Source organism: Mustelus asterias, chromosome 24, assembly GCF_964213995.1.
Source record: "Mustelus asterias chromosome 24, sMusAst1.hap1.1, whole genome shotgun sequence".
NCBI classification, from domain to species: Eukaryota; Metazoa; Chordata; class Chondrichthyes; order Carcharhiniformes; family Triakidae; genus Mustelus; species Mustelus asterias.
The window spans coordinates 43,103,232-43,121,876 of record NC_135824.1 but is presented as its reverse complement, the minus strand read 5'-3'; the positions used below and the strand labels follow the sequence as shown (position 1 = coordinate 43,121,876).

Below are 18,645 nucleotides of genomic sequence, written 5' to 3'. Positions count from 1 at the left end.
CCCCCAATTCTCTCCTAGTGCAAAGCCCCCATCTTTTCTCCTCCCCATTCCCTCTCCAATGAATGGCTCCTCCACTCCAGTGCACCTCTCCCTTTTCCTCCACGAAAACACCCCACAACACACCCCCCCACCCCCCAAGCAAAATGGGGCATTCCACCCCCTATGCATCAAAGCATATCTCTCCTCCACCCCCTCCCTGTTGCATTGGCACCAACCTGTTTCCCTCCCTTCTCTTCCCATGCATGCTCCGGCTGTAGCCCATTGCGGTCGCTGCACACCCGGGAGGATGGCCCGAGTAAGCCAGACCGTGGGTGAAAATAAATCCCCAGCTGGCGTGGCAGCAAAGAGCAGCTTTGTTCACGGGAGACAGGTTTTGCTGCCTTCCATCCACACTGGACCACAGAGCAAGCCGCCAGCTCATTTCTCCCCAATCAGAGGTGTTGATGGCCCAAATTCTTATCTAATAGATAGACTTACTCTATTCACACCTCTACCTGTGAAAACAGAAAGAGGTTCTAGAGAAACCATTAGCTTTCACACCTCTACCACTGCGTTTGAGAAAGCCAGTTGCTGAAAATCACGTTATTTCCGTAAACTACTTGTAAATTACTCTCCCACTAAACCAAGTTTATAACCACGGTGAAAATTCAATACGAGTGAATTCAGGCGCCTGTAGCAGCAGCAGCAGCATAAGGCCAGTGCGCGGGCGGGGCGGGCGGGCGGGCGGGGGGGGGGGGGGGGGGGGGGGGACCAGGAAAAGAAACGTGAAACAAAGCAAGCACTGTGGTAAAGTGTCATGTTGCACTCTCTTCCGGAAGAAACATCCCCATTATTCCTTGAAGCGACATGAACTCGTTTTCTCCAAATAAAACCTCCCGAATGGCAGGAATAATGTCAAATCACGGGGGAAAAAAACATTTATTTCGCTCATTTATAAAGCAATGGGGATCACTTTGTGGTGAAAAACGGAATTCCCAAATCGTTAAAAAAAAGTACCGCAAAGCCCACGTAATCGAAACGGAGTTTGATTTATGTTGATCAGTTAGGATCTTTGTTAAAATATATTTGCAATCGTCAATCAGTCCAGCATTCCCATGTTAAAACTCTGCACTATATTAGCACGGGTACATCAAATTAATGTTTTAATTGAACGAATAAAACATTGTGGTTGATGCCTGTGCCATCATGGAATGTGAGTTTTAGATATGCCTATACCTGATCTTCACAATCAATTTCCTGTCTGGAAGGCACTGCCGGGGGCTGGTGGAAGCAAGCACGTTTGCAATGTTCAAGGTGTATCTTGAAAGACATATGAACGGGAGATGAACAGAGGGATAGAAACCATTAACCCCCCAGGCTTGGTGGGCCAAATGGCCTGTTCCTGTGCTGTATTGTTCTTTTCCTGCCCTTGCTTCCCATCCACCATTCAACTGGATCATAATCTACATGAGTGCCATTTTGCTATACTATCCCCATGTCGCCTAATACCTTTAATATGTAGAAATTTGTCAATCTCCATCTAGAATATATGTGGGCAGCACGGTGGCACTGCTGCCTCACAGAGGCAGGGACCCAGGTTCGATCGGTTACTGTCTGTGCGGAGTCTGCATGTTCTCCCATGTCTTTGTGGGTTTCCTCTGAGTGCTCCGGTTCTCCCCCGCCCCCCCAGTCTGAAAGATGCGCTGATTGGGTGCATTGGCCATGCTAAATTCTCCTTCAGTGTACCCGAACAGGCTCCAGAGTGTGGCCACTCGGGGATTTTCACAGTAACTTCAGTACAGTGTTAATGTAAGCCTACTTGTGACTCAACTAATACATATAAATAAATAACTGCACCTCCACAGCCCTTTGGGGTAGAGAATTCCAAAGATTCACCAGTGAAGAAATTCCTCCTAATCTCAATCTTAAAGGTTCTTATTCTGAAACTGTGTCCCTTGGCTCTAGAGTCCCCACAGTAAGAGTTTTAACAACACCAGGTTAAAGTCCAACTGGTTTATTTGGTAGCAAATGCCATTAGCTTTCGGAGCGCTGCTCCTTCGGCAGATGGAGTGGAAATCTGCTCTCAAACAGGGCACAGAGACACAAAATCAAGTTACAGAATACTGATCAGAATGCGAATCCCTACAGCCAACCAGGTCTTAAAGATACAGACAATGTGAGTGGAGGGAGCATCAAGCACAGGTTAAAGAGATGTGTATTGTCTCCAGACAGGACAGCCAGTGACATTCTGCAAGTCCAGAAGGCAAGCTGTGGGGGTTACTGATAGTGTGACATAAACCCAAGATCCCGGTTTAGGCCGTCCTCATGTGTGCAGAACTTGGCTATCAGTTTCTGCTCAGCGACTCTGCCTCTGATTCAGCCTCTGATCTTCGGGTAAGCATTCTCCAAGGCGGCCTTCACGACACACGACGGCGCAGAGTCGCTGAGCAGAAACTGATAGCCAAGTTCCGCACACATGAGGACGGCCTAAACTGGGATGTTGGGTTTATGTCACACTATCAGTAACCCCCACAGCTTGCCTTCTGGACTTGCAGAATGTCACTGGCTGTCCTGTCTGGAGGCAATACACATCTCTTGAACCTGTGCTTAATGCTCCCTCCACTCACATTGTCTGTATCTTTAAGACCTGGTTGGCTGTAGAGATTCGCATTCTAATCAGTATTCTGTAACTTGATTTTGTCTCTGTGCCCTGTTTGAGAGCAGATTTCCACTCCATCTGACGAAGGAGCAGTGCTCTGAAAGCTAATGGCATTTGCTACCAAATAAACCTGTTGGACTTTAACCTGGTGTTGTTAAAACTCTTAGTGTTTACCCCAGTCCAACGCCGGCATTTCCACATCATGTCTAGAGTCCCCAGCCAGGGGAAACATCCTTTTTGCATCGAGTCCTATAAGAATGTTGTGTCACCTCTCATTCTTCCAAATTCCAGAGAATGTAATTTCAGTCTCCTTTTATAGTACAATCCTACCACCCCAAGAATCAGTTTGGTGAACTTCGTTGGACTCCCTCTTTATATCTAAAGAAGGATATACTTGCCAGAGACCAAACTGTACACAGTACTCCAGCTGTGGTCTTACCAAGGTGCCATACATTGTGGCAAAACCTTTTTACACTTGTACTCAAATCCTTTTGTGATAAAGGCCAACATACCATATGCCTTCCTAATTGCTTGCTGCATCAGCATGATAGCTTTCAGTGACTTGTGAACTAGGATATCCAAGTCCCTTTGGACATTAACATTTCCCAACCTCTCACCGTTTAAGAAATGTTCTGCATCCCTTTTCTTTCTACCAAAACAGATGTTACATTTTTCCACATTATGTTCTATCTGCCATTTTCATGCCCATGCACCTAGCCTGTCTAAATCTCCTTGAAGGCACTTTGCGTCCAACTCACATTCACACCTGGTTTTGTGTCATCAGCAAGCTTGGAAATATTGCATTTGGTTCCACTTTGATATACACTGTGACTAGCTGGGGCCTAAGCACGGTACCCCACTTTTCATAGCCTGCAGGCCTGACAATGACCTATTTTTCCCGACTGTTTCCTGTCCATTAACTAATTCCCACTCCATGCTAGTATATTACCTCCAATTCCATATGCTCTCATTTTGCCAACCAATCTATTGTGTGACCTTATTGAAAGCCTTCGGAAAATCCATATTCACTGATTTCTCCTTATTTATTCTGCCACTTACGTCTCAAAAATGTTTGTCATACCTGATTTCCCTTTCTTAAGTCCATGTTAACTCTGCCCAATCATACCATTAATTTCTAAGTGTCCAGTTATCATATTCTTTATAATAGCATTTTCCCTACTACTGTCAGGCTAACAGGTCTGTAGTTCCGTTTTCTCTTCCTGCTTTCTTAAATAATGTATTTGTTACTTCCAATCTGCAGGCCTTGTTTCAAAATGTTTAGAATTTATAGTCATAGAGGTTTACAGCATGGAAACAGGCCCTTCAGCCCAACCTGTCCATGCCGCCCTTTTTTTAAAAACCACTAAGCTAGTCCCAATTGCTTGAGTTTGGCTCCTATCCCTCTATACCCATCCTACCTATGTAACTGTCTAAATGCTTTTTAAAAGACAAAATTATACCCACCTCTACTACTACCTCTGGCAGCTTGTTCCAGACACTCACCACCCTGTGTGTGAAAATATTGCCCCTCTGGACCCTTTTGTATCTCTCCCCTCTCACCATAAACCTATGCCCTTGAGTTTTAGACTCCCCTACCTTTGGGAAAAGATATTGACTAGCTGATCTGTGCCCCTCATTATTTTATAGACCTCTATAAGATCACCCTTAAGTCTCCTACGCTCTAGGGAAAAAAGTCCCAGTCTATCCAGCCTCTCCTTATAACTCATACCGTCAAGTCCCGGTAGCATCCGAATAAATTGTTTCTGCACTCTTTCTAGTTAAGTTTGCATGCTCTGTCCTTTCCTGCTACTCTCTGATTATCATTTCCCGTATTGCTACCTTGCTGTCTTGTCTTGTCCTATTTACCATGTCTTCCTTTACTTGAATCCAAGCCACTGACTAGGTTGTTTAGTTGTCTCTCTACTGCGCTAGTTATACTACTGGCCAGAACACTGGTCCCAGCACAGTTCAGGTGAAAATCATCCCAATGGTATAGCTCTTACTTTCGCCAGTACTGGTGCCAGTGCCCCATGAATCAAAATTAATTTCTTCCACACAAATCTTTGAGCCACGCATTATGAGCAGGATTTTACGGTTTCACTTGTCCTGATACCATAAAATCCCGCCCAAGGTCAATGGATCTTTCCATGGTCCACCCCCTCACCTGCTCTGATTCCTGTGACGGGCGGGATGGTAAAACTCCAGCCTGAGTCTCTAATCTTATTTATCCTACTGCAATTTGCTCATGACTCAGCTAATAGTCCAGAGAACCTGAGTTTTTGTTTTTTAATTTAGTCGTTAGTTGCCCATACTCTCAAAGCAGAACCTTTTTCCTAGTCCTAGCTAATTCATTGGTACCCTTATTGACTGTGACAACTGGATCCTCACCCTCCCACAGCAAGTTCCTCTCCAGCTCAGAACAGATGTCCCAAACCCTGGCACAAACAGGCCACACAGCCTTCTCGACTCTCACTCTTGGCTGCAGAGAACTGACTCTATCCTCCTGACTATACTACCACAAAATTCATGTTAATTCCCCTGCAATAATGGCTTCCTGTACCATGGTTAGTTCACTCATCCACACTGCAGCCCCCACTTTCATGCTTATAGGCTGCAAGAACTTCAAAACCTTTAGATAATTGCAGGTTCCACCACTTCTACCTTCTCGCTCCCCTTATCTGCTTCATAAGACCATAAGACATAGGAGCGGAAGTAAGGCCATTCGGCCCATCGAGTCCACTCCACCATTCAATCATGGTTGATTTCAACTCCATTTACCCGCTCTCTCCCCATAGCCCTTAATTCCTCGAGAAATCAAGAATTTATCAATTTCTGTCTTGAAGACGCTCAACGTCTCGGCCTCCACAGCCCTCTGTGGCAATGAATTCCACAGACCCACCACTCTCTGGCTGAAGAAATTTCTCCTCATCTCTGTTCTAAAGTGACTCCCTTTTATTCTAAGGCTGTGCCCCCGCGTCCTAGTCTCCCCTGTTAATGGAAACAACTTCCCTACGTCCATCCTATCTAAGCCGTTCATTATCTTGTAAGTTTCTATCAGATCTCCCCTCAACCTCCTAAACTCCAATGAATATAATCCCACGATCCTCAGACGTTCATCGTATGTCAGGCCTACCATTCCTGGGATCATCCGTGTGAATCTCCGCTGGACCCGCTCCAGTGCCAGTATGTCCTTCCTGAGGTGTGGGGCCCAAAATTGCTCACAGTACTCCAAATGGGGCCTAACCAGTGCTTTATAAAGCCTCAGAAGTACATCCCTGCTTTTGTATTCCAAGCCTCTTGAGATAAATGACAACATTACATTTGCTTTCTTAATTACGGACTCAACCTGCAAGTTTACCTTTAGAGAATCCTGGACTAGGACTCCCAAGTCCCTTTGCACTTTAGCATTATGAATTTTGTCACCGTTTAGAAAATAGTCCATGCCTCTATTCTTTTTTCCAAAGTGTACGACCTCGCACTTGCCCATGTTGAATTTCATCAGCCACTTCTTGGACCACTCTCCTAAACTGTCTAAATCTTTCTGCAGCCTCCCTACCTCCTCAATACTACCTGCCCCTTCACTCGCTGTCACACCCTCCTGTCTCCAACTATGGACCAAATCAGATGACTTTATCCAAAGGGGTGTGACCACCTGCTGGAACAAAATGTCCGGGTAACTTTCCCTTCCCTGATGTGTTGCAGTGCCTGTAGCTTGGCCTCCAGATCAACAACTATGAGCCAAAGTTCCTCCAGCCACAGACAATTATTGCAGACACGTTTGCCTTGGGTTACACATTTGTTCATGTTAGAAGCCCCACAGTGTAGAAGGCGCCCTTAGGCCCACTGATTCTGCACCGACTCGCTGTCAGAGCATCTTATCCAGGCCCTATCCCCGTAACCCCACATACTTTAGCCCCCTAAACTACACATCTCGGGAAACTAAGGGGCAATTTAGCATGGCCAAACCATCTAACCTGCACATCTTTGGAGTGTGGGAGGAAACACACGCAGACAAGGGGAGAACGTGCAGACTCCACATAGACAGTTGTCCAAGGATGAAATCGAACCTGGATTCCTGGCACTGTGAGGCAGCAGTACTAAGTATTGTACCATCTGAAAGTTCCCACATTCTGCAGCTGCCACACATCACCTGCCCTATCATCTTTACAGCATTTAACTAATTATTTTACTGATTAAATGTTATTTAATGTCTCTAGACCTGCCTGTCTTTATATTATTTCAACAAACATTCTTTACCCAGATGAAAATTAGTTAGGAAATACTCACCCACTAATCTAATAAATTATCCTATTAACTAACCTCACTGCTATTAGTACAACCTAACGATTACTAAAATTACCTGAGTTTTGAAAGATAACTAAGAAAAATACTCACCGACCAACTATCTGTTTTCCTGCAACATCATACTTCAATTTTGCTGAGAATACAGTTAATATAAATTACTTTGCAAGAAATTGTTAAAAAGGACACAAAAAATAGACATGAAATTCAGCAAATCCACAGCTTTCCAAATACAACAGTTAAAGTATCTGAATTAAATTCATTCATTTTGTCCAACCTACCTGGAATGTGGCAACTGCTGTAGTTGATTTTCAGATACTGAGCAGACTGTAACAATGCTCCTCAACACAAGCCAATATTAATACATGGCATGGTGTTTATTTGAAAAGTAACAAATCAAACATAGCGTGTTACTTAAAACTGAAATGAGTAATAAATGACAAACTGTTTACTGACTCTGAATCACTTCAGGACATCTAGAAAACACTATACAAATACAAAATCTTTTTAGAACAAGTAGCGATGGTAAATCCATTGTAGCTGTTGTAAGGCACAAAATCTTCTACTCTTCCCGCTCAGATCGTTGCCAAAAATAGTGTTTTATCAAAGAAAATTGAAGATAGGGGTCTTTTTTTAAATTATCCCTTCAATGAAATAGTGGTTGCGGGTTTGATTGCCACAAGGGTGACACGGTGGCTAGCACTGCTGCCTCACAGCGCCTGCGACCCTGGTTCGAGTCCCGACTTGGGTCACTGTCTGTGTGGAGTTTGCACATTCTCCCTGTATCTGCGTGGGTTTCCTCCCACACTCCAAAGACAAGTGGGTTAGGTCGATTGGCCATGATAAATTGCCCCTTAGTGTCAGAGGGTTAGTAGGATAAATAAGTAGGGTTATGGAGATAGGGCCTGGGTGGGATTGTGGTCGGTGCAGACTTGATGGGCCAAATGGCCTCCTTCTGCACTGTGGGATTCTATGATCTATGTTCTATGATCTAGTTGAATTTGTGTTACAAAAAATAGTTTTGAAGCAGTTTTTTGCATTGTTAGATTCATACAGAATAATAGAGTGCAGAAGAGGCCCTTCGGCAAATAGAGTTTGCACCAATATGTGAGAAACACCTGACTTCCCATTTACCAGCACTTGGTCCATAACATAGAAACATAGAAAAACTACAGCACAAACAGGCCTTTCGGCCCCACAAGTTGTGCCGAACACATCCCTACCTTCCAGACCTACCTATAACCCTTCATCCTATTACGCTCCATGTACTCATCCAGGAGTCTCTTAAAAGACCCTATTGAGTTCGCCTCCACCACCACTGACGGCAGCCGATTCCACTCACCCACCACCCTCTGTGTGAAAAACGTCCCCCGAACATTTCCCCTGTACCTACCCCCCGGCACCTTAAACCTGTGTCCTCTCGTAGCAGACATTTCCACCCTGGGAAAAAGCCTCTGAGAGTCCACCCGATCTATGCCTCTCAACATCTTATACACCTCTATTAGGTCTCCTCTCATCCTTCGTCTCTCCAAGGAGAAAAGACCGAGCTCCCTCAGCCTATCCTCATAAGGCATGCCACTCAATCCAGGCAACATCCTTGTAAATCTCCTCTGCACCCTTTCAATCTTTTCCACATCCTTCCTGTAGTGAGGCGACCAGAACTGAGCAGAGTACTCCAAGTGGGGTCTGACGAGGGTCTTATATAGCTGCATCATTATCCCCAGACTCCTAAACTCAATCCCTCGATTGATAAAGGCCAGCACACCATACGCCTTGAATGTTATGACATGCCAAGTGCTCATCCAGGTGTGTTCGGCACAACTTGTGTTTTATAATTTAGTGCAACTCTTAATTAGCCAAAACGATGCATTAAAATACAATGCCACAAATTCTTTATCTGCAGTGTTGTATTTTCTACTGGTATGTTTCTCCAGATGATATTGTACTGCCTAATTTTCTTTTAACTTTCAATGTTTCTTATCTTATTTCTTAACGATGACTCAGACCAGAATATTGCTCCAGATGTTGACAAGTAACATTTCCAAATGTTGAAACTGTGTGACAATCCAGGTAAGAATGCTGATTCACTGTTCAACTATGGGAGCATCGCAACAAAGCTCAACCCCATCTATATGTGCATGTTGTAGTAGGAGTCGTGAGATAGCAATCCGGAGAGGAGATTGTGGATTATTTTATCCTTCCCCACCATTGGCTAATTCATGAGGCATGGTATTAAAGGTGGGATTTTACCAGTGCGTAAGGCTTGGTAGACCCATTAAAACTATTATATATAGGAAAGAAAAGCTTGCATTTACACAGTGACTTTCCCAACCTCAGGGCATTCCAAAGCACCTTACAGATGATTAGCTACATATTTTTGAATTGCACTTGTAGAAAACGGAGCAGCCATTTTGTAAATAGAATGTTCACAAACAGCAAGGTGACAATGACCAGATAATGTTTTGGGATGTTGATTGAGGGATTAATATTGGCCTAGACACTGAGAACTCCCCTGCTGTTCTTCAAAACAGTCGAATGGAACATTTCAGTCCACCGCGGGGGCAGGTAACTCTTCAGTTTATACATCTCATCCAAAAGACAGCACCGGTGACAGTAACAGCACATCCTCAGCATTGCACGGAGAATGTCAGCCTATTTTATGTACTCAAACCAATTGAGTTTGAACCCCAAATCTCCTCATCTAGAGGCAAGAGAACTAATACTGTGCCATGGCTGAAAGGAACATTGGCCTCTGCCCATCATTCAGACTGACCCTGTCTACCACCGTTCTTACCTTATAACCTTAATCCTATCTCTGTCCAATAAACAATCGGTTTTTGTGCCTGTTACACTGTCGATCTCATTGGTTTTCCGTCATGATGGCAAATCAGGAAACTCACTCATCACTGTCCTTCAATAAACGTACCTGTTTGTCGCCATCAGGTTAATATCAGTTTGGATGTCCTTGTCAAGTAGCCAGCTGCTTCTCATTACTGAGATTCACATCTGAATAATGAGTGTTTGAATGAGCACCAGAGTAGCCAAGGAAGCAGCAAAGACTTTCAGCAAGCTAGGAAAGGGAAAAATTGGCAAAGAAAAATAGAACTCAACTGTTCATTTTAAAACATTAGGAACTGCTAATTCAGCTCAACCAATTCTCATACAGAGATAGTTTCTCAAGACAATCATTTCTTTGCGTAATAGAAAAATACAGCCATCCAGCACTATTGTGACTACAGATGGTTGGGGGGGCGGGGGGGGCGGTGGGGGGAGGGTGCGTGCGTACACACACAGGTAGCACAGGGCTCAAACAAAAATTCTAATAACTCTGGATAAGCAAGCACTCCACACTTCACTTAATCAAACGTGTCAGGTCATTATTGCAGTTACATTAAAAACAGCTTGTAATAGAGTAATGGTAGAAATAAAATATAATTTAATCTTTTCATTTAAGAGAAAAATTACAAAGTTTTTCCAGGAACAAACAACAGGTGCCGGGATTAGAAAGTGTAGTCCAGTTGTCCTCCTTGAAGTTGAACATCTTCCTCAAAGAGTATCACCATCTTCATTTGGTGACTGTTGGAGTGCATAAATTATAGTGTCATTGTCTTCACAAACAACCGTGACAGTACTGGAGGGATTCATCACCTGAGCATTTGTCTGCAAGCAGGTCTGAAAATTGCAACAACAAAGAATTAGCTAAACATACCGCACAATCCTTCAACTATTCTGATCGTGCAAACATATAGAAACTCCTGATCTGTGAAGTTATGCCTATAAAGCTGATTCTCTTTTTAGAGCTAAAGAGTAATTTTTGGGAGTTCCTCCCCCAACCCTTCGAGTTTCAGGTGTAGTCTGTTCAAGTTGAAAATTGTAACATGGGGCTCCAAAAGATTCACCCTCCAAAAGATTCACCCTCCAAAAGATTCACCCTCCAAAAGATTCACCCTCCAAAAGATTCACCCTCCAAAAGATTCACCCTCCAAAAGATTCACCCTCCATGAAGTACACTTGTATGGTGCACAAAGGCTGACAATGACAACACATCTTTAAAAATAATAATAGGTTTGTGCACCAACAAGCAATGGCACGGACTATTGTATGCAACCAGGGAGAGGCAAGAAATGGAAAGACAACACTTCCAAAGTGAGTAGCACAATTAAATGTGATATTACAGTAGTTTAGGAGTCACTCCTAATAGCCTTCTCATCAGTTATCATGGGAGATCACAAGGGGACATAACACCTCTGGAAAAAAAGTTGAAGTTTCAATTTTAATCCCTGACATGGACGTTCACACCTTCCCTGCAAGCCCACAGCAGTGACTGAATTGAAGAAATGGCTTTTGGGCTGACAAACAGTAGCAAGTTTCAGTCAAATAACAAATATGGACATCAGCAGCCGTTCAGGGAATAAGAAAGGGCCAACACATTAGATAATGGAGTTACCAGGCTGCCTCGACATGTTCCATACTGATGACCATGAAACCATTGTTGATTGTCGGAAAAACCCGTCTGGTTCACATAATGTCCTTTAGGGAAGGAAATCTGCCGTCCTTACCTGGTATGGCCTACATGTGACTCCAGAGCCACAGCAATGTGGTTGACTCTCAACTGCCCTCTGAAATGACCTAGCAAGCCACTCAGTTCTATCAATCACTACAAAGTCTCAACAAAGAAATGAAAGCAAATAGACAACCTGGCATCGACCTAGGTATTGAAAAAGACAACAGCAAAACAAACAGCCCTGTCGACCCTGCAAAATCCTCCTAACATCTGGGGGCTGTGCCAAAATTGGGAGAGCTGTCTCGCAGACTAGTCAAGCAATAGCCTGACATAGTCATTCTCACGGAATCATACCTTACAGAAAATACCCCAGACACCATCATTACCATCCCTGGATACGCGCTGTCCCACCGGCAGGACAGACCCAGGAGAGATGGCGGCACAGTGGTACACAGTCGGGAGGGAGTTGCCCTGGGAGTCCTTAACATGGAGTCTCATGGTTTCAGGTTAAGCATGGGCAAGGAAACCTCTTACTGGTTGCCATGTACCATCCTCCTTCAGCTGAAGAATCAGTATTCCTCCATGTTGAACAACACGGAGGGTGGCAAGGGCACAAAATATACTCTGGATGGGGGATTTCAATGTCCATCACCAAGAGTGGCTCAGCAGCAGCACTACTGATCGAGCTGGTCGGGTCCAAAAGGATATAACTGCTAGCCTGTTTGTAGCAGGTGGTGAAGGAACCAACAAGAGGCAAAAACATACTTGACCTCATCCTTACCAATCTGCCGGCTGCAGATGCACCTGTCCACAACAGTATCGTCAGGAGTGACCATCCTTGTGGAGATGAAGTCCCGTCTTCACATTGAGAATAGCCTCCATCATGTTGTGTGCACTATCACCGTGCTAAATGGGACAGACTTCAAAACGACCGAGCAACGCAAGACTGGGCATCCATGAGGCACTGTGGGCCATCAACAGCAGCGGAACTGCACTCCAGCACAATCTGTAACCTCATGGCCTGGCATATTCCTACTCAGCCATTACCAGCAAGCCAGGGAATCAACCCTGGTTCAATGGGGTCTGCAGAGGGCATGCCAGGAGCAGCACCAAGCATACCTAAAAATGAGGTGTCAACCTGGTGAAGCTATAACACAAGACGACTTGCATACCAAACAGCAAAAACAGTAAGTGATAGAGCTAAGCGATTCCACCACCAACAGATCAGATCTAAGCTCTGCACTCAAGAATGGTGGTGGACAATTAAACAACTCACTGGAGGAGGCGGCTCCACAAATATCCCCATCCTCAATGGTGGAGGAGCCCAGCAAATCAGCGCAGAAGATAAGGCTGAAGTAGTCGCAGCAATCTTCAGCCAGAAGTGCCGAGTGGATGATCCATCTTGGCCTCCTCCAGTGGTCCCCAGCATTGCAGATGCCAGTCTCCAGCCAATTCGATTCACTCCATGTAATATCAAGAAATGGTTGGAGGTACTGGATGCTGCAAAGGCAATGGGCCCTGATAACATTCCGGCAATAGTATTGAAGACTTGTGCTCCGGAACTTGCCGCTCCCCTAGCCGAGCTCTTCCAGTACAGTTACAACACTGGCATCTACCCAACAATGTGGAAAATTGCCCAGGTATGTCCTGTACACAAAGAGCACAACAAATCCAACCCGGCCAATTACTGCCCAATCAGTCTACACTCGATCATCAGTAAAGTGATGGGAGGGGTCATCAACAGTGCCATCAAGCAGCACCTGCTCAGCAATAACCTGCTCAGTGACGCCCAGTTTGAGTTTCACCAGGGTCACTCAGCTCCTGACCTCATTACAGTCTTGGTTCAAACATGGACAAAAGAGCTGAATTCCAGAGGTGAGAGTGACAACCCTTGACATCAAGGCTGCATTCAACCGAGTGTGGCATCAAGGAGCCCTAGCGAAACTGGAATCAATGGGTATCAGGGGGCAAACACTTCGCTGGTTGGAGTCATACCTGGTATATAGGAAGATGGTTGTGGTTGTGGAGGGTCAGTCATCTCAGCTCCAGAACATCTCTGCAGGAGTCCCTCAGGGTACTGTCCTAGGCCCAACCATCTTCAGCTGCTTCATCAATGACCTTTCCTCTGTCATAAGGTCAGAAGTGAGGATGTTCACTGATGATTGCACAATGTTCAGCACCATTCGCGACTCCTCAGATACTGAAGCACTCCATGTTCAAATGCAACAAGATCTGGACAATATCCAGGCTTAAGCTGACAAGTGGCAAGTAACATTCGTGCCACACAAATGCCAGGCAATGACCATCACCAATAAGAGACTAACCACCCCCCCCTTGACATTCAATGGTGTTACCATCACTGAATCCCCCACTGTCAACATCCTTGGGGTTACCATTGACCAGAAACTCAACTGGACTCACCACATAAACACAGTGGCTACAAGAGCAGGTCAGAGGCTAGGAATACTGCGGCGAGTAACTCACCTCCTGACTCCCCAAACAAAGCCTGTCCACTATCTACAAGCCAAAGTCAGGAGTGTGATGGAATACTCCCCACTTGCCTGGATGAGTGCAGCTCCAACAACACTCAAGAAGCTTGACACCATTCAGGATAAAGCAGCCCCGCTTGATTGGCACCACATCCACAAACATCCATTCCTTCCACCACCAACGCTCAGTAGCAGCAGTGTGTACTATCTACAAGATACAATGCAGCAATTCACCAAAGATCCTTAGATAGCACCTTCCAAACCCACGACCACTTCCATCTAGAAGGACAAGGGCAACAGATACATGGGAACACCACCACCTGCAAGTTTCCCTCCAAGCCACTCATCGTCCTGACTTGGGAATATATCGTCGTTCTTTCGCAGTCACTGGGTCAAAATCCTGGAATTCCCTCCCTAACGGCATTGTGGGTCAACCCACAGAACATGGACTGCAGCGGGTTCAAGGCAGCTCACCACCACCTTCTCAAGGGCAACTAGGGATGGGCAATAAATGCTGGCCAGCCAGCAACTCCAATGTCCCACAAATGAATAAAAACCATCCTGGATAAACCCAATTTGTGGCAGCTGGAAGTGAATGGCCAATACCAACCTCCCATTATAACACCATGACTTTCTCCTTCGAAACGAGACAGGGTGTTAACACACAATACAGGGTGTGGAATTAACATGAACACATCTTATTTGGAAAAGACCATGAACTTTTGAAAAGCCATGAGATAGGCTTGTCTTCTTTGTCTGTTTAAAAGATCTGCTATGTCGTCAGTTCCAAAGACAGCAGAAGCATCAATTCAGCCAGCCCGTGAAGCAGGCTCAGAAACAAGCAAGCCATCAGGCAGCCAGAATACTTGACTATTTCAGGTAACCTGAGATTCAACCTCCTAGCTATTCAACTACAAGAAACTTCTCAATCTGCTGTGAACCCTTTGCTTTACAAGACTTCACTTCAGCTTTATCAAATCCATTCACAAGACCAGGCAGCTATGTGCGAGACCAGAAATCAGAGAATGAGATAGCTGTAACCTGTAAAAGTGCACTATCTTTATTTGTATCCAGTCTTTGTGTAAGTGAGAGAGTGTACATGGCATTGATCCCAAGATGGCGCTGGAGCGAGGCGATTTCTTGCAAGCTGTGCCCAGCATACCTTCTAATTCTATCGTTTACTCTTGTTCTACGCTTTTAAAACTTCATTCTGACTCTTTTCTATGACTGTAACACTATATTCTGCACTCTCTCCTTTCCTTCGCTATGAACAATATGCTTTATATAGCGCGCAAGAAACAATACTTTTCACTGTACACTAATGCATGTGACAATAAATCAAATCAAAGTGTTTAATTGGGGTAAGTCAAAGAATAACTAACCTTTTAAAAACTCTCAAAATCTTGCTGCTGAATTATTTAATTAGAATACACACTCCAAAGGTAAGAAAATCCACACCTCTTTCCATACGTGGCACAGTGGTTAGCACTGCTGCCTCGCAGCGCCAGGGACCCCGGTTCAATTCCCGGCTTGGGTCACTGTCTGTGTAGAGTTTGCATGTTCTCTTCGTGTCTGCATGGGTTTCTTCCGTGTGCTCTGATTTCCTTCCACAGTCCGAAAGACGTGCTGGTTAGATGCATTGGCCGTGCTAAATTCTCCCTCAGTGTACCCAAACAGGCGCCGGAGTGTGGCGACTCAGGGATTTTCACAGTAACTTCATTGCAGTGTTAATGTAAGCCTACTTGTGATTAATAAATTTTAAAAAACATACAGAGGACACAGAAGAGAACACACATTCTGTCTGTGACTCTCTGCTGTTTATAATCTACATAAATTACTTGGAGATGTAGTCAGAAAACTGGTAGCAACTGTAAGCAGGGAATAGGCTGATCAAATATGGACTGACTTTGATAGATTGAGACACTAATGAGTGGCTAACGTCATTTACTGTGGAAAATGCAAAGTCATGAGATTGGGACTGGATGCTTAACAGTGGTAATTAAAATCAAAGAGTATTTACTTCACAGGAAGAAATGTCGAGGATACCAGTGGCTAGATTAAAGAGCTCAGCATACTATGCAGTAGGGAAGGTGAATATGATAGAATAGAGCACTAATACCAGGGATTCAAAACGGAAAAGGTAATATTAATTAATCTAATTAAAGTCTTCAAGATCCAGTAAGTAGTCTCAGAACACCAGGTTAAAGTCCAACAAGTTTATTTGGTAGCACGAGCTTTCGGAGCGTTGCTCCTTCATCAGATGCCCCTTCACTCTCCGATGAAGGGGCAGCACTCTGAAAGCTCGTGCTACCAAATAAACCTGTTGGACTTTAATCTGGTGTTGTGTGAGACTACTTACTGTGCCTACCTCAGTCCAACGCCAGCAACTCCACATCAAGTCTTCAAGATCCTACAGGAAATGGACAATATAAACCTCAACTAACAGTCAGTGCTTCTAAAACAGACACAGGTTCAATTTGAAAAGGCCAGGTTTGCAGACATTAAGCAAGAACAGGATCAGGAATAGCTGAGAGCTGGTGACAGGCTGTTAACATTCAAAATCTAAACGAAAAGTGATCACACCTTGGTGAGGTGGCAAAAAGACAGAGGCCTCTGATTTCAGGAAAAATCTAAGGGGGAATAATGATTTAGTTATGGTCTAAAAATGTATCATAGTAATATATAAATGGATATTACAGTCAACACATTTTGTGCATAGCAAAAACTGTACCTGAAGCAAGATTTGAACTCACCTCCAACACCTCATCTTTGAATAAAATGATAGAGTTTGTGATAACTTGTATCATGCATGGGTCGAAACCTAATCTCTGATTATAAACATCCTTATATAATGGTTCAGGGTTTAAGGTACCCCCCACCCTCACCCCATTCTATATTCTGAAAAATACATTGAATACATCATTTTAAGAAGAAAAATCCATCTCTTCCACTCCAGACATCACGAAATTACAAATTCTAAACCCATAAAACAGACTGATCCCAGTGCATTTAATAGGTGGGCTCTCTCTGCTGACTGTGCCATCACCGTTTGTATGCTAGGATTGCTTATATAACGGCATAACTTTAATTCAGCTCTCAGCATTCACTGATACTGAGCTGATGGGTGATCTGGAACCAGGAAACAGATTATCAAATTAAAGGGTCTCCTATTGAAGACGTTGTTGAGGGGGGTTTTATTTTTCTCTTTATTAATCTTTGGCATTCTCTGTCCTGGAGGACAGTGGAGGCTGGGTCATATTCAAGGTTGTGCAAGACAAATTTTTAATCTATAAGGGAGTCAAAGGTTATTGGGGGGGGGGCGCGTTGGGTGGGAGGGGGTGCGGAAGCAGACAGGCAGGAAAGTGGAGTTACGGCCACAATCAGATCAGCCACAGTGTTACTCAATGACACAGCAGGCTCGAGGGACACCAGGCCCACTCCCACCACAATTTCTGGCATTCTTATGATTCACTTTTAACGACAAAATCTGAAGAATCATTGCATGGATTTTATGGTTTGAAGAAAGTGGCCCAATCGACCTTCTCGATGAGAAGGAACACTTGGAATACTGTGTGCAATTCTGGTCACCCTATTATAGAAGGGATATTATTAAACTAGAAAGAGTGCAGAAAAGATTTACGAGGATGCTACCGGGACATGAGGGATTGAGTTATAAAGAGAGGTTGGATAGACTGGGACTTTTTTCTCTGGAGCGTAGGAGGCTTAGGGGTGATCTTATAGAGGTCTATAAAATAATGAGGGGCATAGATCAGATAGATGGTCATTATCTTTTCCCAAAGGTAGGGGAGTCTAAAACTAGAGGGCATAGGTTTAAGATGAGAGAGGAGAGATACAAAAGTGTCCAGAGGGCCAATTTTTTCACACAGAGGGTGGTGAGTGTCTGGAACAAGCTGCCAGGGGTAGTAGTAGAGGCGGGTCCAATTTTGTCTTTTAAAAAGCATTTAGATAGTTACATGGGTACGATGGGTATAGAGGGATATAGACCAAATGCGGGCAATTAGTACTAGCTTAGGGGTTTTAATAAAAAAGGGCGACATGGACAAGTTGGGTCGAAGGGCCTGTTTCCATGCTGTAAACCTTTATGACTATGAGTCTACAACTGGGATAAGGAAATCAGACCGAAATAAAGGGATACGAGCAAATACTGCAGATGCTGGAAGCTGAAACAAAAACAGAAAATGCTGTAAAATCTCAGCAGGTCCGACAGCATCTGTGGAAAGAAAATGGAGCCAAAGTTTCAAATCTGGATGACCAAAATGTTGGCTCTGTTCTCTCCTCCCAAGTGTTGTCAGACCTGCTGAGATTTTCCAGCATTTTGTGAAACTAAGGGAAGCAGCTTAAGGCATCCATATTAATGTAATGCCGATACCAAAACTTCAGGGATTGTCCAGGTCCTTTTTGTTTGTCCTATTTCTCTAATCAAATAAAAGAAATTACATTTCTATCATCAGCCATCAAGTTGAAATATTAACTCTTTCTCTCTCCACAGATACTGCATGACCTGCTGAGTGTTTCCTGCATTTTCTGTTTACTTTACATTTTATGTAACAGAGTAAACATCTTCAAGGTGCTTCACAGGAGCACTGCCAGACAAAGCATGACAGCAAGCCATTTAAGGAGATATTAGGACAGGTGACCAAAAGATTCATCAAAGAGCATCTTAAAGAAGGAGACATTGAGTAGAAATTTAA

General features: G+C 44.2%; 1 protein-coding gene across 3 annotated transcripts in view; it reads right to left on the bottom strand.

Moving 5' to 3' along the window:
• Nucleotides 1-10,348: 10,348 nt before the first annotated feature.
• The window catches only part of LOC144511342 (THAP domain-containing protein 5-like), a 31,963-nt gene continuing 23,666 nt past the window's right edge, over nucleotides 10,349-18,645 (bottom strand). Inside the window, exons 4-5 of one of the 3 annotated variants that reach the window (XM_078241616.1) lie at nucleotides 16,293-16,343; nucleotides 10,349-10,612 (exon numbers count right to left, since the gene is read on the bottom strand). In XM_078241616.1, the coding sequence (XP_078097742.1) occupies nucleotides 10,487-10,612; nucleotides 16,293-16,343 (177 nt within the window). In that variant the 3' untranslated portion in view covers nucleotides 10,349-10,486. The remainder of the gene's footprint in view (nucleotides 10,613-16,292; nucleotides 16,344-18,645) is intronic. The other 2 variants (XM_078241617.1, XM_078241618.1) reach the window with 2 other exon arrangements.